This window comes from Falco cherrug, chromosome 3, assembly GCF_023634085.1.
Source record: "Falco cherrug isolate bFalChe1 chromosome 3, bFalChe1.pri, whole genome shotgun sequence".
Classification (NCBI taxonomy): domain Eukaryota; kingdom Metazoa; phylum Chordata; class Aves; order Falconiformes; family Falconidae; genus Falco; species Falco cherrug.
The window spans coordinates 100,289,927-100,315,469 of record NC_073699.1 but is presented as its reverse complement, the minus strand read 5'-3'; the positions used below and the strand labels follow the sequence as shown (position 1 = coordinate 100,315,469).

The 25,543-nt window shown below is 44.0% G+C and overlaps 1 protein-coding gene across 3 annotated transcripts in view; it reads left to right on the top strand.

Moving 5' to 3' along the window:
• The window catches only part of MBOAT1 (membrane bound O-acyltransferase domain containing 1), a 58,002-nt gene extending 33,346 nt beyond the window's left edge, over positions 1–24,656 (top strand). For all 3 annotated transcript variants that reach the window (XM_055705469.1, XM_055705470.1, XM_055705468.1), the window contains 9 exons: positions 5,224–5,279; positions 7,493–7,547; positions 10,294–10,477; positions 12,105–12,297; positions 15,335–15,438; positions 18,216–18,280; positions 19,668–19,800; positions 20,933–21,084; positions 22,809–24,656. In XM_055705469.1, coding sequence (XP_055561444.1) covers positions 5,224–5,279; positions 7,493–7,547; positions 10,294–10,477; positions 12,105–12,297; positions 15,335–15,438; positions 18,216–18,280; positions 19,668–19,800; positions 20,933–21,084; positions 22,809–22,941 — 1,075 coding nt within the window. In that variant the 3' untranslated portion in view covers positions 22,942–24,656. The remainder of the gene's footprint in view (positions 1–5,223; positions 5,280–7,492; positions 7,548–10,293; positions 10,478–12,104; positions 12,298–15,334; positions 15,439–18,215; positions 18,281–19,667; positions 19,801–20,932; positions 21,085–22,808) is intronic.
• Positions 24,657–25,543: the final 887 nt, after the last annotated feature.

Sequence of the window (25,543 nt, the reverse complement as noted above, 5' to 3'; positions counted from 1 at the left end):
AAATGCTTTGATTGTGAGGGCGTTGGCAGTGCTGTTCGGGAGCTTTCACCATGAAGCAAATTCGAAGTTGCTTTAGAGGCACGAGTGTGTTCAGAGCGGTGTTGTACCTCGATGTGCTTCAGCACTTCTTCATTTTGCTGTGGAAAGCAGAAGTAAAAGCCCACTGCCAGTGAAGCCGTTGTGGTGTCTGGCTTGGCGATGCCCTCAGCAGCACCGTTGATGTCATAGCAGAGGGTGACCGGGTGAACTTCTCGTCGGTGTTTCAGGGCTGAAGAGATAAACCTGAAATAAATGTTTGCTGGTTTGGAGTCTTGTCGGCAATAAGCCTTTTGACTCCACCTCCTCGCTTAGTGAAATCAGGTCAGTGGAAACTATTTCTAGTGAGCGGGTGCCAGACTCCTCCGCGGGATTACCTAAGGTCAGGCAGGCTCTGCTCGGCAAATGTCTTGTCTCTCGCCAGCATTGGAGCTGGCTCGGTGCAGAAGCCAGCCTGGGATACAGGGAGGATCCGCACAATAGCCTGCAAACAGACACTAACAGCTTTAGTTCCACTGGCCTGTGCTGCTGGGCAAATTTATTACACTGGGGCAAGCCACATTTAATTTTTTTTTTATCTCTTTATCTTAAAAATAATGTTTAAAAAACATTAACTGGCATGTTTTCATTTGGAAGGTTTAATTTGGGGTAAAACCCTCTATTGAGCATTCTGTGAAAACTGTTGCATCTTTGTCTTATGTTTATCTTTCAAGGCATCTAATATAGGGTAAAGACAGGGTTTTTTATTTATTTTATTTGTTGAAATTTCCTATTTCATACTGACTCCCTGGGACAAGTTATTGATGATTATTGTATTATTTTTTTTATTAAAAGTTGGCCACTATGTTTTTTGCGTAGGAGGTACAATACAGCTACAACCAGAGAGTAAACCCTTAGCCAATATATAAAACATGGAGCTGGGGGGAAGTCACACCACGTGTAAATGAAAAACTGTGCTAGTTTGTAACTGTGGTGCTTAGCAGGACAGGCAAAGAGGAGAGGGTGTGGAATCAGTGCTTTGCACGTGGCTGCAAAGTGATCAGAAGGTGTTGAAGTACGATGGAGTTCATCGTTCAGGCTTTTAAAATGTGCTTTATTTCAAACGCTTCCTTCCCAGGGGTAGGTCTTCACTCTTCATCTGTAAATGCAAGTGTAGCAGGTAGATTTTCTTTTTCAATGCAACCTAGTGATTTGCCCCACTCCGATAACCTGTGCATCTCTCAAAATTTGGGAGAAAGAAGGGTTATTGGAAGTTTTATCGTTTCATTAACTTCCCTTCTTGTTTGTAGCGCTACTGACTTTGTCCAGTAGAGTCTAAGGTTTAAAATATTACCATGTCAGAACCAATTGACTATATGTGATATGATGCTTTGTTTTATGTATTAACTTGCTCAGCATTTTATTGCTGTTTAAAATCAGAGCTTGCCTGAAAGGGTGAATAGACATGCCGATTCAATACTCTGGCATTGCTAAGTTTTAATAATCAAAACTCACATGTGTATTTAGGAAATGATTATGTTATTTTTCCCCCCTAAATTAAATATATTTTTCTTATCTAATTTTCAATGTTATTTCAAGACTTACATCCTCGTGCATTGCTCTGCAAATCTGGGGGAAAGGACTATTTTTCATTCTGAAGAAACAAAACCAGACTTGTTGTGTGATGAGGAGGGGTTAGAAAGTCCCCAGGGAGCAGTGGGACAGGTGCGTGTGTGTGGAAGTGGGGGGGTCTCCGCACCCCAAAGGGGTGCCAGAAGAAGGGAGAGCTCTGGCACTGCCATAGCTCTGTTGCGCTCTACCCTTTCTTGCGGCGAAGGCTTGGTCCTCCTGTGGGATCAAGTCAGTGGGGGGACAGTGGACAGCTGAGCGGGGAGGAAGATGCTCCCTGTTCACCCGAAACCTTGCTTACCCTTTCTGTGAGGCATTTAATAATACCTGATACTGGTCTTGTGAAAGATTAGAGAGTGTCATACCGTTGCCACTGTACAGCAGGTTTCCATCTTCCTGAGTCGGGTGTGGAAGAGAGATTGAATAGGGTATGGAAGAGAGATTGAGTAGGGTGTGGAGGAGATACTGAGTAGGGTATGGAAGAGAGATTGAGTAAGGTGTGGAGGAGATACTGAGTAGGGTATGGAAGAGATACATAAACGTGTAATACGATGGTGGCGGGATTGAAGACTGAAGGTATCTCAAGTACACTTTGTGGGTCTTCCTCCCACCTGCAGCAGCATCTCTTTTGCGCCCGCTTGGCTCCTTTGCAGCTGGGGTTTGAGGGAGGCAAACTGTCTTTTCTGATTAAAGTGCACTAAAGGCTGACTTATTCTGCTGGGTTACAGCATGCTGTCAATGAGCTGATGAATTCCTAATATAGGTGAAGAAAACCTCTCTCTCCCCCGTGTTTATACATTGTACAACTTCAGTGCAGGCTGTGCTTCTGCTTCCCTCAGCTCCTCAGCACATCAGGATTGTTTGCATTTTGGTTCTCTCTGGCTTACAGTGGGGGGCCCAATTTTCTAAGACAAGTGTCTAAACGTAGGCTCTTACAGGCATACGGGTTTGGCTCTGAGCCTGAGGTGTAAAGTTACCCTGTTCAATATTGGCATGAAGCGCTTGCCATAAGAAACATATGCAACAAATTGAACCAGTTTGAAACAAGTGTTAGTGTTCACCCGTAAAGCTAAAAGGTCAAACACTGACAAAATAAAAATCTGTGTTTATTGGAGTAGAACTGCTGGTTCACTGACAGCCTCTATCTCTTCAGGATTAAAAAGCCCTGCTTTTTCATATGCTTAAAGGATTGGGATTTAGGTGTCTTTGAAAGCAAAGCTAGATTTTGTCTGAATGGGAAAATCTACTTTGAAAAATAGGGTGTTGAAGGTAATGGTGAAAACAGCTTACAAATAGCTTTTCTTGAAAGTTGAATTGGAATAAAAATTAGAATGACGCTTTCACAATATTGGAGTTGTCTGAAGGGTGAAAAGTCATTGCTGAATTAGTCCATTCTGCAGCTGCCATCGATGCTCTAGTGACCCAAGGAGAGCTGCTGTACAAACCTGGTGTTTCGGTTCTATTCCTGATCTGCATATATTTAAGCTTGTTTTGGATTTTATGAGCAAGCTTTTTTACTGACATTTCACACAGAAGCTGCTGAAACAATAAAAATAGTTTCTGATTAAGAAATTGGCTGATATCATATGTTCTCTGTTTTGGGATGGAAAATGCAAATTACCCATGCAGAATTACCTGTGGACTCTCGGAAAAGACCAGCCGTATTTAGTATTTAAAAAAAAAAAAAAAAAAAAGACCACTTATGATGAAAGAATGTCTTTTTCCAGTATTCTTGTGTTTACCATGCTCAGCAAACGAATTATCTTGAAAATCAGTTTGGTTTATCATAGTGGGATAAGTAGATTGCAGTTTATCTTAGCCATCGGGTTTACATTTGATTGTAAACAGTAGGTCCATTTAGCTGAGGATGATTCAGAACCTCTTGAAAATCTCCGCAGAACACGAATATTTGGTGTTATTTTAGACAGAGATATCATTGAATGTAACTTTTGCTTTTTTTTTCTCCTTCCCTTGAGGAATGGGTGGGGAAAATACAGTCCTCAAACTAAAACAAAGCCTTCAGCTTTTTTTATTTAATGGAATTCCAGAAAATATATTATAATTAAAATAAATAGCCATAATATTCATCTAAATATACATAATATTCATCTACATATCTTTAAAAAGTTCCATATATCGGTCATACTCTGTAAATTGCACAAGCACAAATTCAGGTTTGAATTTCCATGTTGAAGACATCATCTGTGCTCAAGGAGAAACCTCTGTGCGGTTTGTGTTGGTGACTTATCACCAAGCTGAGCAAAAGTCTGTTGTATTAATCCTCAGCAGAGACCAATATATTCCACAGAACTGGTTTTACATATACTCGCCACTCTTCATGCTTTTTAAAACAGTGGTGTACTCTCACCGCCCGTGACAGCCGCCTGGCCATGGCGTTGTGAAGGTCTCGTAGGCAGTATGGGCTCTGGGCACCCTGTGCTGCTGTCCCCAGCAGCGGGGACGTGGGGACAGGCAGCGTTTAGCAGGTGCTCATCCCTCGCTTTGCCGACCGTGGGTCCTTCCAGATGCCAGATGTTCAGCGCTGGGTTTTGTGTTTGGGGCTCCACAGCCCGTAGAAGCTGCGTATGGATGAGTTACCCCTCCAGCCCCTGCAGTGGGGGACTGGTTAGTTGTCCCCATGGTTTTCCCCTCATCTTCTTTCTTCTGAATGCTCCTGGCTGTGTCCTTTATCCTCATGGGAACCAGCTCCTGGTGCCACCAAGCTGAATTTTGCCGCCTTCTCCTATCCCTTAGCTGCAGCAGCTCGCGCTTGCCTGCAGTGCTGAGCAGCTCTGCGAAGGTGGATGCGGGCAGTGTAAGCAGCCTGCTGAACTGCTGAATGCAGCAGCTGTTCCTGCGCGGCTGCTTTGGCTGCACCAAAGCTGCTGGGTGCTTGTAGCCTGTGAGTGTGGCTCAAGTGCAGCTAGCACACATTTTTGTGAGGCTCCTGACCCCAGACACTCCCAGCTGGATGGTACACCTCGGGCAGGCTGTCCACAGGCACTTGCACGGCCAAGCAGCTAGTGGGAAACTGCTGTGCTGACACCTACGCTGATAATTGCATGCAGTCCGAATTGGTAGGGCTGTTCATGCGGGGAAATAGGCATGTGTATCTGCAGGGCTGACTTTTTTTTAGGGCGCTGGGGAGATGAACAACAGGAGAGTAACAGCAACAGGAGCCAAGGTTCTATTACGGAGCGTTGCTGTACTCTGGCGTTGCATCACGTGGAGCTTGAATTTGGCCTTTGCCTGAAAGGAAGCCTGGCGGGCTGCAGGGGCTGGTGTTTCCTAGGGTGTGATTGCTTCTGAATTACAATTTGCACCGCTGCAGGATGGGGAGACACAAAGTAAGGCTTTGTGCGCGCTTACCAATTAAAAATTCCTGTGCAAGTTACTGTGGTGTTGTTTTGAACCCAGGCAATTGTCTTATGCCTGAGTTCCTCCTTCAGTTTTAATTGGATGTTTTCCACTTGTTGCTAATACAGTGATGCCTTTTAAAGGGGTAAAGGCATTCAGTAAGGAGGTCGGGAAGAACTGGTATTACAAGACATGTAACTGTTTTTTCTGTCTTTGTTATAGTCCGCTGATGATAATTACACAGAAGATCACAACACTTGCGTGCCAGTTACATGATGGTAAGAAAAGGAATCTCTTGCCATGTCCTGAAGACAGCCTTTTTATGCCAGTGTGCTCTGGAGTTACAGAGTGGATGAATGTAGTTCAGTGAGTTGCTCCAAATGAAGAAGACAAATGCTTTGTGGAAGAAAATGAGAAACTTCCAGTTTTGTTCAGTTCTCTAGGATCAAACTGTCTTTGCAGTAACGAAGACAACTCTGTTCCCCTTTGGGTGCTCTGCTTCCCTGGGGCCCAATTTGGATTTTAGCTGGTACCAGTATCTGCTGTTTAGATGATACAGTGCATCTCCATTCAGCTCTCTGAAGCTGTGCTTGGTTCTCAAAAATCTAGAGTTGTGTTTTGCACATAGGTTGAGTCATTAATGTTAATGTGGCAAAAACGTGCTGTCACTGTTCTATTCAGTGACAATATACTCCACGAGCTGTAAGAGATGGAATTCAATAGCTTTTTCCCAGGGCAGGGAGAAGCACAGTTGCAAGGAAAATAGCATTGTCTTCAGTCTTGTGCTGCGCTACGACAAAGAGCGCTATTATTTCCCAATGAAATGCCTGTGTCCAGTACAGTGCAAAGACTAGAAATGTCGGTTGTTGTCAGGTACCGTTATTGCTCCTGTCTTCTGATGCTGCAGCGTGAATTTCTGACGGTCCAAGCTCCACTGCTTTGTGAGCTCTGGGTGACTAAAGCCTGCACTGAGTTGTTACGATTTAGGATTTAGCTGATGGCCATGCCACAGCCTGCAGGCGCTGGCACTGTTTGCCAGCCAAGTTTACACAAGTGGGTGTAATGCTTTTAGCTGGCTATAATGGGTGCAGCCTGAAGCTCGGCTAATTAACCTTGTTGTTGATTCATGTTGCTGGGACTTCTTGGGTTCGTTATTTAAGCTAGCTGGCTCAGGTATCGCTCTGTGCCACGGCGGTGTGCAGCCTCAGTGCACACCTAGGATATCGAAGGTAAACCAACAGACAGAAGGGAAAAGATAACAGCAGAGGCAGGAGAATTGCAAGCAAACCAGAAATCCTACAGATTAGTGGTGGTGGAAAAGGCTCACGATGTTGTGAGCGTTCATACATGGAGTGGTTGATCGAATGGGAGCAGCTTGCAGTCCGGGCACCAGTGACAAATTTCTATTTGTAAAAATTTAACGCAGCTGCCCATAAATGGGAGCAGACAAACAAAATACCCAGCCCCTTAAGTAATCAGGCGTTTAATTGTTTCCCTGGAACTCACACCCTCCCCAGTAGTATTTACAAACTGAAATAGTGGAGGGAGAATGGAAATAAGCAGCTTAGCAGCAGTATTTTTAGGAAATGGGTCCTGTGTGTGTGTTGGTGATTATGGGCAGTACGTTTAGGACAGCAGTGTTAATTGATGCCCAGCCCCTGGTCTGGTGAAGCTGTAGATCTGCCTGCTCAGCATCAAGTGAGTGACTCATCTCGTAGTGAGTTCTGCTGAAGCTGGTGGGATTCCTCACAGACTGCACAGCTAAAGCTTCGGAGTGAAGGTTTTGAGATATTTTCTATGAGCAACATCTGTTTACACACCAGCCATCATACAAGATTTTTCCATCACTTCCCTGGGACAGTGAGTCTGTGCTCTACCTCTGGCCCCAAAGGTCTTGTGCACTCAACAGGAGGCTGCCCTTCCAGTCTGGACCTTGTACAATTCCAGATTATGACTGGTGTGTGTGTTCAGGCTCACACCAGCAGCAGCCAGGCAGCTCGTTCACAGCAGTGGAGCTTCTGTTCCCTGAGAGCCTGTTTCTCTGCCCCTGCCCGCTCCTCCTGCTGTGAAATGCTCCATTTCTCACCAAGGAGCCAGCAGGATGCTTGAGCTTAAATGAGCCAGCGGCTTCTGGGAACGGAGGTTTTTCCAGCCTGGGACGGTTGGTAGAGGCTGCTGGGGGTTGCTGCCAGTTGGTGGCATTGGGGGCTGTGTTGTGCATGTGGGAATACTGTGGCCGCTTCTCTGGGAAGCGTAGCAAGGGTGGGAGGGGCGGAATGAGGTAAAGGAATGGGTAAAGAGGTAGGGTAGAACATAATATACTAGACCTACAGGTTAGGAATCGAACTGTATTATGACTGCCTGTGACAAAGAAAAGCTTGACATTTATGGCTTTAGAAAGTTAAGTGTGGGATGCAAACATAAGGCTTTGGGGATAGCTTTTGCTGGTTGGCTTTCGGAAAGATCTAATGTGACTTTTCTTTCTCTCAAGGAATAGGGCGACAAGCTGAGGAACTCACTGCTGAGCAAAATCGCCTTGCCGTAAAGTAAGAGTTTAATTCCCCTAGTGATTTCTGTTCAGTTTCATGCAAAGAAGTTCAGTGTTCACGTTGTGGGGGTTTGGGGTTTCAGGTTTTTTTTGAGGGATTGGTTGGTTGGTTTTTGATTTTTGGGTGTTTTTTTTCCTTTGCAATGTCAAGACCAACTTAGTGGCCCAGCCATGAAAATCTTCCCTTCTTCTTTCCAGTCCATGATAAGCCGAAAGTTCTACCTACTTCTATTTGCTTGAGCAGTTTTGGTTTTGCAATGCTGCTGTCAGTGCCCTCCTTACACAAACATAGCTTCTCTGCTATGTTCCTTGATTCAACGCAGGACTCCTGCCTTCATCACCCTGTGATAAAGCACTGAGGTGCTTGGCAACATCCCATTGACTTAAATATATATTCCACATGCAACCAAACCAGTCTTCACTGAATCAGCTCTTACATTCAGGCTAAGACTGTACTACATGGACTTTTTGGCTGTTGTCTTCATCCTATCTGTGATAATGTTATTTTTCCAAACAGAACACTCCTCCTCCGTCAGCAAACTGCTGCATAGTAAAAATCCGTTTTGGTTTGAAGTACTGCTTTGCTTTGCCATAACTTTTGGACACTGAAATTTTATTTTTCCTATCTCCCTCTGTAACATTAATACTTCTAGTCCTTCACGTTATGTATCTAGTCTTTTCAGTTTTCAGAGGGAAACTGCACAGAAATCACATCTTTGAGTGCCCTTTTTATTCTAGTTTGTCTCTCAATTCAAGTGCAGGATGCAGGTGAATTTTTTTTTTTTAGAAGGACTAGCGTTACAGAACTAGTCGTAGAACCATACCTACTTTTCAGCATGAAGCGTTTGTTTAGGGCCGAGGAAATTCCATTCATTTCCAAGGCAGAAGCTTCAGCCATCAGAAAGCCCGCCTATGAGCTTCTAAAAGTAAGGAAGGAATAATTTCTTGAAAAGCAAAAATCCTGTGTAACTTTTGCTGTGACCCATAGCTTTGTGTCTATTTCTAAAGCTCATAGCATAATGTTTAATGGCACTGGGCCCTTGTGACCGTATGATTAATTCTAGTCAAATTCTCACCAAACAGGCTTTTTTTTTTTTTTCCCCCTCTCGTACAGTAGATGAGCTCATAATAGAAAAGTACATGCCAATAGCTCAAGTGTCAGTGGCAGACAAGTTGTAACTGAAGAGTTTTAAATCCCCTTTGGTAATACAGCCTTTTGTCTTCCCTCCTGCTCTTGGTCTGTTTTTGTTTCTCACTCATCCTCTGTACATTCCTTCATGCATTGCTCATGTCTCTCCACCCAACCATGTGCAGAATCTAAGTTGAAACTAATGACTTTATTTTTAATCCTACTGTAGAGCTCGGAAGCCCAAATCACGGACCCAGTGTTGCAGGACAGAAAGATGAGCCTTACTCCCGATTGTTTGCTGCATCTTTCTGTGAAACGCTTCCACCAGAGAACATGTCGTTCAGTCACTAACATCTACAATAACCAGTAGAGTGAACGCAGAAAATCCTGGCTAAGCTAACTGTTTATTCAAACTAATTCTGCTTCAGCATAGAAGTAGGCAACGGCAAATGTTTAACTGTTGCATAGTTTTTCTGCTAGAAATTTATGGTTTGGTCCGAAATGATTTTAAGTGGATTTTGCTTTATGTGTGTCCCTCTGTGTCTTGGCCAGGAGAACCCGGCAGCACTGTGCCCTGCTTGCTGCCCTCAGCTGGGGGCTCCTCGTTTGCTTGGATGGTGACTGTTAGCACATTTGTGGAGAGCACTTTGTATCAGTTCAGAGTTTAGACATTGGTGATTCCATCACATAAATACAAGTAGCTTGACAATTTACAAATTACAGTAGGGGGGAGAGGCCTCTGCATCTTCCTTTTCCATCCTACTGCTCTGTAGCAAGGGCAGTGGGTTGTCTTCATTGTACATCTAATGTAGAAACCCCAAAGGAACTTGCAAAATGGAAATAACGAGCACGATGCACTTTCTTTGACTTTCATCTTCAGCTGTCTTTTGATTTATGTGTTTTTTTCCCATGAGTTCCTTTTCCTGTTCATGATGCAATAGGGGCAATTACTTCCTTTATTTGCAGAGGAGGACAGATGCCTCTTCATTCTCTTCCTCTGTGTCTCACAGCACACTTCCCATTTTTCAAAAGGCTGGACTGAAGGGTGGGTGGGAGCTCCTCTCAGGCCTGAAAGCCCTGGTCTTAAACACTCCCTGCCCTGGGGTTTGCATAACCAGGCAAGGTACTGCCTTCCACAGCTTGGTGAGACCAGCGTCCCCCAGCTTGTGGTCTGCCAGCTGTTACTGGTCCCTGACATACTGGACAGATGTCCCAAACCAGTTACCAGCTTCTCACTCCTGCTACTGCTAGCCCGTTCAAAATGCGCAAGTCAGTTTGTTAGAGAGTGGGTATGTATGACTGGTTTTAGCTAAGATGTTCCTAGTAATGAGATTATAACTTTTCAAATCAGTAACATTTGGTTACCTGTGGCTGAAGCTCATCCACGTTACCCTTGGTCTGACTGCCACCTGCCAGGCATCACCGGGACACGAGACCCGGTGCTGGATCTGCTCCAAAAGACCTAGTGAGCTTTCAGCTGGAGGGAGGATGGCAGGATGGAGCTGGGGCTGAGGCAGGTGGTGCAACAAAAAGCGTTCGTGGAAGCCTTTGCTGTGTTTGACCTTGTTTTCATTTGGTTCCCTGTTGTTTTGGTGGGTGTGGATGGTTTTCACAGGTCAAGACCTTCTTTACTGGAGTATTTAAGCTATCTCCTCAATTTTATGAGCATCATCGCTGGACCTTGCAGCAATTACAAGGATTATATAGCCTTCATTGAAGGAAGGCACGTGCACATGAAACTGTTAGAAGTGAACTGGAAGCAGAAGGGTTATGACAGACTTCCCGATCCTTCTCCAACTGTAAGTTTTAAAATGACAAAGATTTATTGTGAAGGGCGGGAGAGCAGAGCTTCGCACATCATTCTCATAATTAAAAGCTAAGAAGAAAAACCTTTTTTTTTTTTTTACATCTAATGTAAACCAGTAAACAATACAGTGGTTTTTTACTGTGACGTGGCTGCTGGTGTTATGACAGGGTCGGGGTGAAGGGGCTAGGGTCTTCCTCTTGAATTCCCCAGTGCGTTTGGCTTGCAGAATGGGTCACTGGTGAAGGGTGTCCTTTGTGCAGCAGTGGGAACGGTCTGACAAAAGGTTCTGACAACGATGAGCTGCAGTTCAGCTCCAGGCAGAGGAGCCAAGGTCAGGAAAAAAACCCCAAGTCAGATCTCACCCGTAGTGCAGGAGATACTCGACGTACACGAGTCACAGCTGGGCAGACACTGTAGCTTCTCCACGTGCTGTGCAAGAGAATCTCCCAATTTTACATGACTTGGAGGTCATTTTTCACATACTATTAACAGTAATTTTTTTAATATTTTTTTAAATAGTACTTAAAACCTTCTTATACAATGATCTTCTTGTAAGACGGATAACACGTCATGAGGACCAGCTTGCTCTCTCCTATCTGGAGGTGACAGTGAGGGTGCAGTTTGCATGCAGCACGGCTGCTCCGAAGCCGAGTACGTGCCTGTGCGTACGTGATCCCTGTTGCACACAGCTGTGTCTGCTGACTTCAGGGCCGTTACTTCTAATTTGCATTGGTCTAACTGAGGTCAGAACAAGGCCTATATTTGTGTTAGATGCAAGTCCCCAGAGAATATTAAAATTTGCATTAAAGATAACTGCACATTGGTTTATTCTAGAATATGGAGAACATATAAAGAGTGTTTGGGATCAAAAAAGGCATTGTCATTTCGATAGTATATTGCATTTTTATTAGCCTTTTAAGAACATGAATCAATTTTTGCATGGTACCCAAGTGCCAGATTTACCTTTTTAATTATGACTGAATCAAGGAGAGTTTACTCCTGGTGCGTATTTGAAATTGAGCTTCAAACTATTGACATGATGGTCAGTAACAGTGTATAGAAGCTGGGGAGCTGTAACAGCAAACACCATGGAGTAGCAGTACCCTATATCATAGGAGGGTACGCATGCTGTATAAGACATACACTTTTTGGACAAGTGATTTTTAGCAAGACCTCTGGTAGTGGGGCAGAAAGACCTACTGATTTTTTTAAATATTTTTTTTTTTTCAGAATATCAATATTTTTGGCTTCCAGGAAGAATCCAGTCTTCAGTCCCAGGACGTGACAGTACATATAGAGAAGATTTCTGCTTTCCATTGTAGGGTTTTTTGTTTGCTTCCTTTCTCAATTTAGGACCTCCGCTAGCTGATGTAGGAGTCTCTTGTGAAGTTCATCACCAATTTTGACTTCTAATTATCCTTCCTACCTATCCAGTAAACCAACCAAAGCTTTGACTGTGGCCTTTTCTTTGTTACCCCTTTTAATTATTATCGTTTGTCACTGCTAACTTTATTGGTTCACGAAGTACCTTGGTTGTGTATGTCAAGAGCACTGCCTTTTTGTTTTCCTTGTAAGCAAATGTTTCTAATGAATGTTTCATTTTTGTTTGTGCTTTTTAGGGAGCAGTGATGTACAAGCTGTGTATCACACTAGTATCTCTCATCTTATTCCTGACGCTTACCAAGAGCTTTCCTATGGCATATATTATTGATAATGAATTTCTTGATAAAACACCCTTCTTATCAAGACTTGGTTACCTGTATGTTGTAACACAGGCAGCAAAACCAAAGTATTACTTCGCATGGACGTTAGGTAAGTCTGGCTGTATCACTTATTTTTCTGGGTAACAAAGAAGTTCATATATAGGAGAAGGGGGTCTGAAACACTTGACGGAAAAAAAATAGATTAGTCCCTAGACCTGTAGTTCACATGGGAGATGTACATGTGTTCCTGCAGGCAGTGGACCCCACTGAAGTGGGAAGATGTCAGAAGTTTTGAAAAACATGCATAAAATTTCCTCCAGCTTGTCTGACACCCTCTGCCTCTGGAGACCAGTCTGCTTTTCAGCTTCTTGCCAGTAAAGTCAATGTAACAATTCCCTCTTGCTTAAAGCTTTGTTATTGTACCAGAATAATTTTTACAGGTTGTCTTAGGAAAAAAAAAATATTTGCTTCCTCTGAACCTTGATTTTTGTGTTTTATTCATAATTTGCCAATTAGGTCAGTGGGGCTGGGAGGTTAAAATGTGTCACGCTGGCTCAGGCTTTGCTAGCCCGTCGCGGTGCAGACAGACCTCTCTTTTTCTTTTGGAGGCATCTTTAGCTCAGGCACCTGTGATAGAAAACGGTGGTGCATGCTGGGGGGCTGAAGTCAGGCTTTGCCCCTAAGGCACTGTGGGGTCCGGTACACACATCAGCTTGGAGTTGTCAAGAAGAAGGACTGGAGAACTATGGGGAAGGCGGGGAACAAAGGAGAAGATGGGAAGGACCCAAGAATCTCTGCAGGGAAAAAGAGAACGAAGGGGCCTTATTCTAGAGAGAAGCAAACTGTTTTTATTGGGAACCAGCTAGACTGGTGGTCAAAATAATCTTTTTATGTTTTACCTTCTTCCTATTTTAGATGCCACCTTTCCCATCCATGTGTGAGGAGTCAGATCCTTCTAGGCCAGGCTAAAAATTGAGAGGCTGAATTTTTTCTGCTGCTATTACAAGACCATGTGTGTAGGGTTGATCCTGAAAGCCCCGCCAGCAATGCATGTACCTGAAGCTGAAAGTGTCATTGAGATGGGATGGAAAGAGCCAGAAAATTTATCGTGAGGCTGTGATTAAACTGCTGGGAATATAACTGACAGATTGAGGGAAGACAGCCAGGGCTGGCGTGTCTGGGATGGGAAAGGCTTTGGGATAAAGAATTGCTTGCTCAGAAACTTATTTTTGTGGGATCCAATGTTAAATCGTTGCCTCCATTTTTTTTCTGGCATTATCAGTTAACTAAAAGTCCATTATCAAAGAAGTGAACTGAACTTGGATTTGTAACGTGACTGAGCCATAATAAGAGGCCGTAGAAATATCTTAAAAATGAGGTGGTTCAGGAAAAGCATGCATTGCATACTGGAGGGTGCAGCCTTTATTATTCACGTTGCAGATCCAGGCAGCAGAACAGAGACACTTTATCCATTTGCAGTTTAGCTCCTGGTGGCGTGGTCCTCAGAAAAGGACAGGCACGCTGTTGTGCGAGAGTGGCATGGCTCAGTTCCTCCAGATCCATGGAAAGACGGAAAATCCAGCTTCTTGCTGCGTTAGCCATAGCCATGGGACCATGGCTGCAAACCTAACTCCGAGCTGTCGATAAAACTGATCTGGGTCTGAGCGCCTGCATCCGAGGAGCCGTGCAAGCGATGTGCCAGAGCTGCTCAAGGCAGCCGGGAAACCTCTGCCGGGCTGTGCAGAGCTCAGGGGGTTGTGAGCAGTTTGAGTGGGGGCAACTGCAATTCTTCTGTGCTTCATGCCTTGCTTGCAGGCAGCAGCTCGGGAAGCCAGAGGCTGGTGGGCCTGCTGTATTATTAGGTCCCTGGATTTCTGGTTTCTTGCTTTTGGCAAAGAAATGCTGTAAGTGGTCCCTGGCACCCCTGGAGCAAACCCAAGAGTGCCCCTGCTCTGGGGTGACAGTTCCGTGCAGCTCCAGTCTCTGAGCTTGGGCAGGACCAGTTTCAGGCAGGTCTGTTGTTTGGGTGCCGTTTTTTTTTTGAAACAGAGAGAAAATGGAAAACTCTTGGAGACCTTTCTTCCCATCAGTTTAAATCTAGCTTATTTAGTAAAGTGGAAAATAAAATGGAAAGTTTTGGGTTAGGGAAGGTTTCTCACTTATTTGTTGTTAGTCTTGTTGATTTTAATTAGGTTCTTTCCCTGGTTTGGGCATTAGTGCTTGTCCATGAGCTTGTGTCTGTACTCATCGCATCTGCAAAGCAAAATCAGTTTTCACTCTTGGGAAAGAGATGCTGACTTTACTTAGAGCATAACTTAACCAGGCTTGTATTTTGTAAATGATCTAAAGGGAAAAGCCTTACCTCTATTTTCACTTTCCTTTTTCTTCCAATAATCCTCAGTGCTGGCTGCACCTTGTGATTTGGAGATAATGAATCCTTAGTATTCCGAGAGAGGATTTCTGGGATAGGCACGTTAAGAGCAGAACCCTGAGACCCGGTGGTGAGGTGGCTCCTGGGAAGGAGCAGGAGCGCAGCATGTGGAACGCGGCCGTTACCCAAGCTTTTATTTGCACTTAAAGTAGTTAAGCCTGTAATTGAAGTTACTCAATATTTGATTTGTGGAGATGGTGTGAGGTACTTCAGTGAGGCACTGAGCAACAGGATTAACAAAAGGATTTGTCTGTGGAAGTCTGAATGAAAGGCTTAATTAAAACAACCGTGTTGGAAGCCTTAATAGAAATGGTAAGTGTGTCTTCGAGACACTGCAGGTTTTCTGAATTCTGGAAAAGGCTGTGATATCCAGGTACCCTTTTGAGGAAAATGCTCATTCATTTTATGGCAAGTTTTGTATATCTGCCTCAGATGGATAATAAAGGTGAAATAATAGGAAAAGTGATTTCTCGCCATTGTTATTTTATCATTTTTTTTTCTTCTGCCTAGGGAGTAGCTAGTCTTTACTCTTGAAGAAATGGCTCTTGTGTTGCCTTATAGCAATGTCCCTTTGCCAAGAGGAAGCTTCCCTTTGAAAGAAGGATGCTGGTTGCCACAAAGCTGGCTTGAACATGTGTTTAGTGCCATACTGACTTGGAAGAGGACTCGGCTCCTCCAGCAGTCTGATTTGACCTGTTTTGCTTTGACATTGCAGCAGATGCAGTCAACAATGCAGCTGGCTATGGATTCAGTGGAGTCGATGAGAGAGGCTCTTTCCGCTGGGACCTGTTGTCCAATTTGAATATCTGGAACATTGAAGTGAGTTAAACTAGTGGCTGCACTGGCGTAATTCCAGCAAAATGGGCATGATGATGGCGGAGAGCTTTGCTGGGAGGAAAATGAGTCCGTGCCACCAGGCTGCCCGTCTTTAACAGGAGAAGGTTTTGTATTTTATCTGTTGGGCAGAGAAGTAGCATCTGTCATGCAGGCTTCATCACACTCTGTATTCAGGTTTTATTTCTGAGTAGTTTATAGAGGGCTAATAAATTATTATATCAGATGTTTAATGAATGAGCAGTCAATCACTGTAGGTTGCGGCTGGGTTCAGCAGGTCAGTGAATTGCTCACAGCGATGATTCTCCACTGTCTGTGGTGTGTTCTGTTTATTTACTTCTAACGGTCCTAAACTTTCGTCACCCAGTTGAGACGGGTGGTGGTAGTGAAAGGGGCAGCCACGAGCAGGCATCGCACAAACGCTTGCAAGGGCTCGGTCCCTGCACGTGCCTGGAGTGCCTCTTGCAGGTGGAGGAAAGCAGGGGTTGAGGGGGGACCAGGTACGAGCTGAGCAGCCTGGATGGGACTGGCAGGGCTCTGTGACGCTTGGGTGGCTGCTGACCTAGAACTCCAGCCAGCAAACAGCACTGTTTCTCAAAACAGCTGTCACACGTTTCTTGTGGCTGCAGTACGCTTTTAACGTCCATCAGCCTTTTGTAAGCTGTTTATGTTTGTTTCTCTAACGCAAAAGATGGCCGATGTCATTTATTTGCCCCGAAGAAGATTTTGTGAATGCTTGTGAGATGTGAAAATGCTTATGTGTGGGAGACTGCTTTCTCAAGGCTTCTTTTCTTTAGAAATAGGAGGAGCTACCCCCTGTAATTCCTTAGTTACGATTTTAAAAGGAAAAGCAGATCAAAATAAGTTGACTGTTTTATTGCTGAATGATCTGTGACTGACTGAGCAAATGTGCTTTAATAGCTCTTGTCAAAAATGAAAGAGCCCCTGTAATTCTTCACTGCAAGATGCCACAACTGGAAGTATCTCTTTCATTCTCTCTTTCTCAACATCCTTTCTCTGTCTTTTTTTAATTATTATTATTATTTACTTTAATTAATCCTCAGTGTACAGCTCTCCTTGAACTGTACAAATACACAGCCCAGAGACACTGTGCAGTCCCTGATGATGGCAACACCCTTGGGTACCACACTGAGATCTTGAATCAGTATCCGATTGAGTTTTGGGGCAGGAGATGGGTCCTGATGGGCTGAGGTAGTTTCTGCTTGAAGGAGGAAAGCGAAGTGCAGGCAACACTAACCTTTAGACAAGACAAATTAAGGAAACAGGAGCCTTTGCTCCTCTCTCCCCACTGAACTGTAGGCTCCTCAAAACTCAGTTCCTTTGCTGGTCACGTGGGCAATGGAGATGAGGGTGAAGAAATGATTTCCAGGAGCATAAAACAGTGCTCTCCATTAATTTTATCATGTGTGCAATGACTGAAAGAGGTTACAGGGACCATTATTTTGGGTAAGCCTTGAACTGCCACTTTATGCACTGATGACGATTCTGGGAGTTGAAGTTTATGCCTACAGTGCATTTCAGCAGGTACAGCCACCTGCATATGCAAAATTGCTTAACAGCTGGGAACTTGAGTGCTAAATGTGGCTAAGAAATGGCCTGATCCTAGTGAAGATAAGCACATGGCAGAGGTGGTGAGGGCATTAAAATGTGATGGGCTTGTGGGAGACTTGCAAGCCTTGGCAGCACACATATTTTGACAGCCAGTGACTACTTTCTCTCTTGGTAATGTAACAAGGGAGCTTAAAGGAGGCCAAAAGAGAGCGACAATATTAGTTGGAAGAGAAATTATATTTTCCTTGGCTTCTCTTGTTGCAGTAACACAGTTAAAATGTGGCAGTACTGCATTGGAATTGCTAATATTAACTCTTTAAACACAGTGGACGAAGTACCAGCCTTCAGGATTCTGTGTGGAAGTGCAAAATAGATTCCCCCCGGAACCTTTGCCTTTAATCCATCTTTTCAGTGTGCCCTTGCCTTCAGCCCATACTGGAAAATAGTGTGGTGTCACTGGCTCGTGCCCCTGCTCGGTGAGGAGGGTCCTTGGAGGCTTCTGTCGGTGGGAGAGGAATGAAGGGGAGCGGGGATGGAAACCACCAGAGGTGAAGTTAACCAGAACTAGGGGAACTGATGCTGAATGGAGTCCAGCAATCCTCGAAAGCTGGGGAAACTGGTGCTGTGAGGAGGTACAGGTTGTGCTCCCAGGACCCCGGCTCTTGTTTCTCAAGCTGGGCACTGGGCTGAGAAATGGCTTTTAAATTTAGTCCTAAAATTATTTGTCCCGTGTTTTTCAGTCTTCCCCCTTCATTCTCCAAATAATAATGCTTTTCTTTTCATTTTTATGACACTTTGTTTTAATAGCACTCTAGGGCAGTCCAGACTGCATTAAGGGTGGTAACTTACCTCTTCCAAAAATGAAGCTGTTTATGAGCTGAAGGGAAGACCAAGCATTTAGAACAAGAAGGCTTTTCAGTTTTCCCATAATTTTAAAAATAACCAAACACTGTATTTAATTTTACAAAACAAAGTGAGATTTTACAGCAAGTGCCAAGTGTTAGCGGTGAGCAATCAGCCTAGTTAATGTCTCTCCCAAAACATATTAGCGTAACGACGGACTGTGGCACAGTTTTCACAACAGTTAGCCACTAGAATTAATATTTTCCATGTATCTCCTCTTTAATTTAAAATGCAAGTATTAATTTACAGGTTTCAGTGCTAACGTTTCATGTGAACTTCTTTCTTAGACGGCGACGAGTTTTAAAATGTACATTGAGAACTGGAACATTCAGACAGCTGCTTGGCTAAAACGGTAAGGGGAATGAGACAGTGACATGCTTGTGAGACCCAAAACCTCTAGCTGGCCTAGAACACCACTGACTGGGGTATCTCATAAATGTAGAGCCTCTTGTTCTTTCTTTTGTTCCCTGCGTCTGTAACAGTTGGTGGAATACAAGGGTGTTTAGTGCTGTAAAGTTTTATTGCTGCAGATGTAAACCGCCCACATTTTATATATGAGCAGCACAGTCATAAATGAACGGTTCAGATCTTCCCTAATAAAAAGTAATAGCATTCTGATGGCATCTTTTAGGCTGCCGTTTCCCTTGGTTGTTCCTGCTGTACTGTTTCACTTTGCTGTGGTATGTTTCCCGTGTGTGCTGCTACTGGAAGTGAGCCTTGCTGTGTCACTGGGATCCAGTTCAACTGTAACTGGAAAGCGGTGGGAATCTTCAGAGCCCCAGTGTGGTCTGGTTCGGAGTTACCAGAAGATGTTTGCCAGCGAGCCCCTGGTTAGGATATGGAGGAGACTTCTGATAGCACTGGGAGGATCTGATTTTAACCCGTGACTGTTAAGGCACATATAAATACAAGCATAAGTCCAAATTTTGTAGGTTGAGCTGTCTCATGTTACTTGTTACACTTTTGGACATGATTAAAGCTCAACCTACACTCTATGTGGTGTCTGAAATGCAGACGCAGATTTATTGTAGGTGTCATAACTATTTTTCTTGTTAAATATATACATCTTAAAAGTCAATGTCTACTATTTTTCATGATTCAAATGATCTTCCTGGTAACAAGTGCGTTATCTTGACTCGTTTCGTTGGATCACAGCATTTCAGTCAAACTTCAGAGAGTTCATAGACTGGTTGGTGTGTTTTTGAACTGGTATCATTTGCTTGTGTCTTTAGAGTGAGGTTTTGGGCTGCTAAATTTAGCAGGAATGCTCTGCTTTGCAATGGCTTATGGCTCTCCCTGTTGTCCCCAGCATCTGCCAAATAACAGTGCTTAAAAATACCTCTGCTCACCATTGAAGGCTGAGGTCGCGTCTCTTTGTCTTTCAGCTCGCTCTTCATCTGCCATCAGAGTTTTGAAGGGTAGTGTCTGGTTCCAGATAGAGGAATAAAGGCAAATGAAGCCTTGCCTGGCCTTTGCCCCATTATTTATTTAAACGCTGTGAGCACTGGGAATATTTGTATAGGCACGCTTTGGATACTCAGTGCATAAAAACACCCTTCCTCTTTCCATCTAAGCCACCGTCTAAATGGAGAGTGCTTCACCCTGGTCTGCAACGGAGGCAATATAAGACCATTAAGAAAACAGACTAAAACAGACCTTAAAAACAGAGATGATTTGAAGTGCAGTGTCCATTGTCCAGCTGTATTCAGCCTCATCTTGTTTTGTTTTTGTTTTTGCAGTGTCTGCTATGACAGAGCTCCCTGGTACCCTACGGCTTTAACATTCATCCTGTCGGCCCTGTGGCATGGTATCTATCCTGGATATTATTTTACGTTTCTCACTGGAATCCTTATCACACTCGCAGCCAGAGCAGTATGTACCTTTCGTTGTTCTCTCCTAAGGCCCATGCTAGATACTCTCCAGTTGCCAGTTGCAGGGACCACCCTGGCATGGTCAAGCAGGTTGTCCCTGCTTTGAGCCCTCTTCTGTGCCTTTGCAGGCTTGATGTTCACCAAAACTTTGTTCTGTATTGATGCTAATTACGCAGTACCCCCAGCAGTTATAACCTGCACCGGTTCTGCATGTGCTGCGATGTTGTCGCTGGCTTGTCACAGGGTACGTTGCTTGTGGGTGTACAGTTGGTAGTGCCACCAGCTATGTCCATGCAGTCAGATTAGCTTGGGATTCAAGGTCATGTTGGAGTCCAAACTTCTAGCTCATGGCGGAGTCTGGACTTCTCCTAGGTCATGGTGAAGTCTCCAGACTCCTCCTAGTTCATGGCAGAGTCCAGACTTCTCCTAGGTCATGTTGCCTACATGCTGGCATGACTCGGCCCTGGGCCCAGTCTTCCACAAGAAGCTGTTACAGGTTGAGCACCAGCCCAAACTGAAACTCTTTCGTGTGGATGCAATTGATGCAGTGAACTGGTCTCTCTGTTTATGGGCTTCATCTTGGGTAGAGTCACCAAAGACAGAACAGGCAACATTGTTAAATTTATCACTGCTGATCTTTCAGCCTTTCATTTATGAGGATTTCGTAGACGTGAAGCTAACCCAAAATCTCTAGGGAACAGCACACACTTGCAGGTGTAAACACCTATTTGTTCATTTAAAGTAACTTTCTTTCACCATTTATAACCAGTGATAACTCAAAACCAGGAGGGAGAAGGATCGAATCGTAACGATCCCCCTCCCCAAAGATCCTGTAGCAGATGCCCAGGAGGAGGGTCTGAGCAGATAACCCAGGAGGAGGGTCTGCTCCCATGATTTGTGGACAGGAGGCTGGGGATGCTTCTCTGCTTGCCGCTGGCTGACTGTGGGATCTGGGATATGCTAGTTAATACGCGTCTGTCCCCTGCCCTCAGTGCTTTCCAACTGGTGTATGAACATTTCTGTAATGTTAATGCTGATGATACATGGAGAATCACACACTACAATGCATCCGCGTGACTTTGCTGAAGAAATGAACTTCTGTAATTTTCTGTTTACTTTTCCCTGACCTGCAGATAAGAAACAATTGCAGACGTTACTTCCTCTCTTCAGTGCCTCTCAAGATAGCCTATGATGCCGTCACCTGGGTTGTCACTCAGCTGGCTGTGTGCTATACTGTTGCACCATTTGTTATGCTGGCTGTTGAGCCCACCATTAAGTTTTACAAGTGAGTCCTCTCCTCTTGACTGTTATTCTCCAGACTGTCGCAGGCTTTTGTTAAATAACCCAAACCACACGGAAGAGCAGTTGGCATTTCATCACATGCGACAGGAGTTCCAACAGGATGCTTAATAATGTGTTAAGGGGTGATTTTGTGTTCCTGTAACTTCATAAGATGATGGTAATGCCAAGGCAGAGCACTTCACTTGTACCTCTCAGTCTTTCTGTGTCCTTGTGTGACTCAGTTTCCTTTTTCAAAGCAGTCGAGTCTCAACCATTGACAATGGCCAGGGCTGGACGGGCTAGGAATGACGTGAGCTGGTGGTAGGAAGGACTGGATGAGAAAGGAGCAGGTTTCCAGCAGGAGATGTGACCGCTCAGCAGGAGATAGGGAGGGTGCCTGGTAGTGCAGTACTTCTTGAAACGAGTATGCTTTTCTTTTTGAATACTTCCGTAAGAAGTGACTACTTCCCTAGGTTCCTTAAAAATAAGAAAACACTGGTGTCACAGAGTATATGGGATATACTCTAATAAAAATACCTTGAAATAGAGAAAGTAATTTGAAAAGGGAGACTGGACTGTGTTGCTTTGCTTCTCTTTCACTCTACAGCGAACCGTCAACATAGACTTAACAGGTTTTGGTTATGAAGAAAGCCAATTCCCTCTAACATAAAAGACATAGAATTGGTAGTCAAGATAGCTGCTGTCAGTAAGTCTGTTTGAAGGGGGTTGAATTTTGGCATTTTCTGTTCCTGTTTCTTAAAACAGTTGATTTCAACACAGAAAACTTACAATATGAAAGTGGCTCCAAATCTTAGTTTCATTCCTTAATGTTTTTTGCTGTAGTGACTTTGAACAGAGTTATCATTTAATCTTAAAGACTGTTAAGCAAGGAAATTGTAGGCCTTTGCCCAGGGCGTGAATTTTTGGAGCACTGCACACCTAGCAGTGGTCTTAAGCACCTTGCAACGATATTAAGAACTATGGTAAGAAGCATAAAGGAGCTCCTAGAAAGGTGCATCCCAGGGTTAAGAGCTGGACTGCACTGTTCCCAAATGTCATCCTTCCCAAGCTGCCAGAGCTCTGTGTAATTGGTTTAAGTATTTTTTATATCAGTTCAATCTTGTGTATACTGAATCATTGGAAATAAAAATATTTTACATTTTTATTGAATAAAAAGATACAAATAAAGATCCCAAATAAAGATATCTCCGAGTAGTTGCCTTCAAAACCACAACCCTTCTGTAAACATCATTACCTGACCTTCCCCAGTTAAAAGTTAGGTGTTTTGATTTATTTCAGATCTCAGCACTTGGAATGAATTTATTTTTTCTTTCTGTCACTTTTATTTTTTTAAAACTTGTACAAGTTGGATGTCCTAAGCATGAAATTTGTTTCTTCAGGATGTAGCCTTCTACACTCTCAACATCAAAAGAGAGATGTGCTGAGTAAGTCTGGAGTTGAATTACATGTGTTTATCTGAGCTGTGGATTCCGGAGTTTGCCATTGATTCCTTACCTTATTAACATCCACGGCAAAATTATCATCAAGGCCAGCATACTACAGGCATAGGCTGTGTAAAATTCAAGGCTGTGTTTTTGTGCTTTCTAGGTGAGGTTCATACCTGCCGCATTCACCCCTTAGCAATAAATTCTGCATGGGCTTACTGAGGTTGCAGTTAATGTTATTACCAATAAAAATGTAATATTCTCTTTCTGCTTTTGTTCCCAGGTCTATGTATTTTCACATGCACATCCTAAGCATCCTGGTATTGCTCGTGTTACCAATCAGACCTCAAAGCCACCCCACAAGAAAGGCTCAGAATCAGGCCGTGCTGAACTCTGTTAAAAGCAAAGACAAATGATGCCTCGAAAGAAAATGCCAGCATTGGGACTGGAACTGCTACAGCAGAAAAAAAGGAGGAGGAAGAAGAACGGGTGGGATGAGGGTCGCAGTACAAGACAAGTGGCATTTGTATTGGTTATCTTAAAATCTTACTGGACAGGGCAGAAAAGAGCCTGAATGACTCTTTCCAAATATTTCCAAATATTCCAGCTAACAGAGCTTTTACAGGCAATGTTTACAGGCTCATGGGGCATTTTGATTTTTTTAATAAATATTTTTATGAAGTGTTTTTATATATTTAAACTTTTTCACACGGAGAGGCGTTTTTGCTCTTTTACAGAAATAGACGACTATTAATCAACAAATAATCTTGTGGTCAGAGGGGCAGGGTGCCGCTAAGGGAGGAGTTAGACCAGCTGCCTGATAGCCTGGCGCTGCGGGCAGCTGGCAGGGGGAGCTTTGCACTGTGGAGAGAGACGGTGCAAGTAGGAAACTTGTGGACATGGGGTTGCTCAAGGTGCTGGCACTGACTTCTGCCCTGGCAGGGCAAAGAGGGAGCGGGGCTTTCCCCAGCAATCCCCAGAGCAGGGGCTGCAGCCTGAGCTTGGCAGCAAGGATATTTCACATCCTTCAACGTGACACCTGCTGGTAATGAGGGCAAGACAAGTCCCTTGAGAGTAGGTGCCTGGGAGCACTGGCAACTGGCTAAGCCAAAATCTAAAGCCAAGTAAAAGCAAAAAAAAAAAAAAAAAAAAAAGTGGGGATGGGGAACCCAACCTACAGTAAAAGATGGTACAAACACCCTGTGATCTGTAGAGTTGCACTTCTCTAATGACGCAGCTGGTGCTCATTGCTACATCAGCCTTACTGTGCAGTTTTAGCGTGATACAGCACTTGCATTTTGGTATGAAAATAACTGAGGATCCACGTGGGTTTAGTGTTTGAAAGCTCACAGTTAGCAGGTTAAATCTGAAAAAGGTTTGTAATGGATCAGACTGTTCTACTCAAAACCATCCCATCTTACGGAGGGGTTACTTTCCAGCAGGATAACACTAACATGAAACAGTCATCATAAATCATTCTCTACAAAATATTGTGATGTGATATGATCGTCACAAGAGTCAAGAGCAAGTTCTTGTATGATCTTGACTTTTTACTTAGCCTGTTGATACAAGTTTCCCTGCTTGTAAAGTTCTTGGCTTACAGAGATATTTTGAGGCTTAATTTCTAAGAGCTTGTTGTGCATTGAGATAACCTGCTGCAAAATGCTGTGTCAGTTTTTTTTATTTAACTATTTTTTAAAATCCACTTACCCCAGTAAAACAGGCCGGTACGACACATCAAAACCAAATAAATTTTAAAAAATGACTGTTTTCCAGGAATGTTTATTTCAGGATTTTGTAGAAGCAATTCCCTTGTATTGGTACTGTTTTATGATCATTTGACTGATGTATGATTGAGCAAAGAATCTGCTGTTACTGTATTCTGATTTTTTTGTCAGGTTAAAATGTTGCAGAATCCTAACATTTTGGGAAGGAACAAATCAGTCAAACTAAAACAAGTTCCCAAAAAAAGTTTAATTTTTAAAAATTTCTTTTCTCCGGTGGGAAGCTTTTCTCCTATGACCACCTCCTGATTTAGAGCATAGTTCGTGGAAGAGTTTATTTGGTAATTTATTTTGAAGGCGAGATGGGATTAAAAGGTTGATCTGAATAAACAAATTGCTTTGTGTCACTGCCTGGCATTATTAATTGGAAATGTCTAATGGATGTGAGATGGGTGTGAGGGGAGATGTTTGGGACTGCTGGATTTTACAGAGCTGCTGGGCTTTACAGCCTGCTCCTGCTGAAACGGAGGAAAGACGACCCCTGGTCATTTTGCTGGCAACTTCATCCTTAATTTGGCCAGTCTTTACCTGTCCTCATGCACCTGTTCTCCGTGTGGCACCAGCCTCAGGCGCATCTTGGCCATCTAAGGTTTCCCTGCAGGTCTGGCTGTGCCAGCCTGTTTCTGGTGGGAGGGCACCAGGGTGCATCCCTAGGGAGGACAGGGGCTTGGGCGCTGCTGGCCGTGGGGTCCCGTGGGCTGAAGACAGCTAGCGTTCACTTCCCAGAAACTGGAATGACTCACCGCGAGTGCCGGCAGTGCTGGCGTAACGCCCATAATGCACAGCCAGGCCAGGCTGTGGCCAGCAGAAGGCAGATGTTTCCAGCAGGTTGACTTTAGGAAAACAAATGCACTCGAAATGGGTTGTAGGTTTGTATCTGCTGTTCTGTGCCCGGAGATCTGCCCGTTACAGCCCATGCTCTGCCACCCTTCCCAAACTGTACCTTCAAGAAAGACCAGATATTATCCACGGGGTTTCTTTTCTAGTGTTTCACTTAAGTGGAACTTGCTTCACTCTAATGCCATCGACTTCTGTTGTAGTTTCAGCTTCCACAACATGATGGATTACTCAGGGCTCATGAGCAAACCCTTGTTCTCCCACCACGTTGTCTCAGCCTGAACCTCCCCCTGAAAACAGGAACCCTGGGCTTCCCCGAGGGCTGCTCATGTGGATTTCGTATGTTAAGTGAATTAAAACTGAAACGGTCTTTTTGAAACGTTGCATTGCAGGGAAA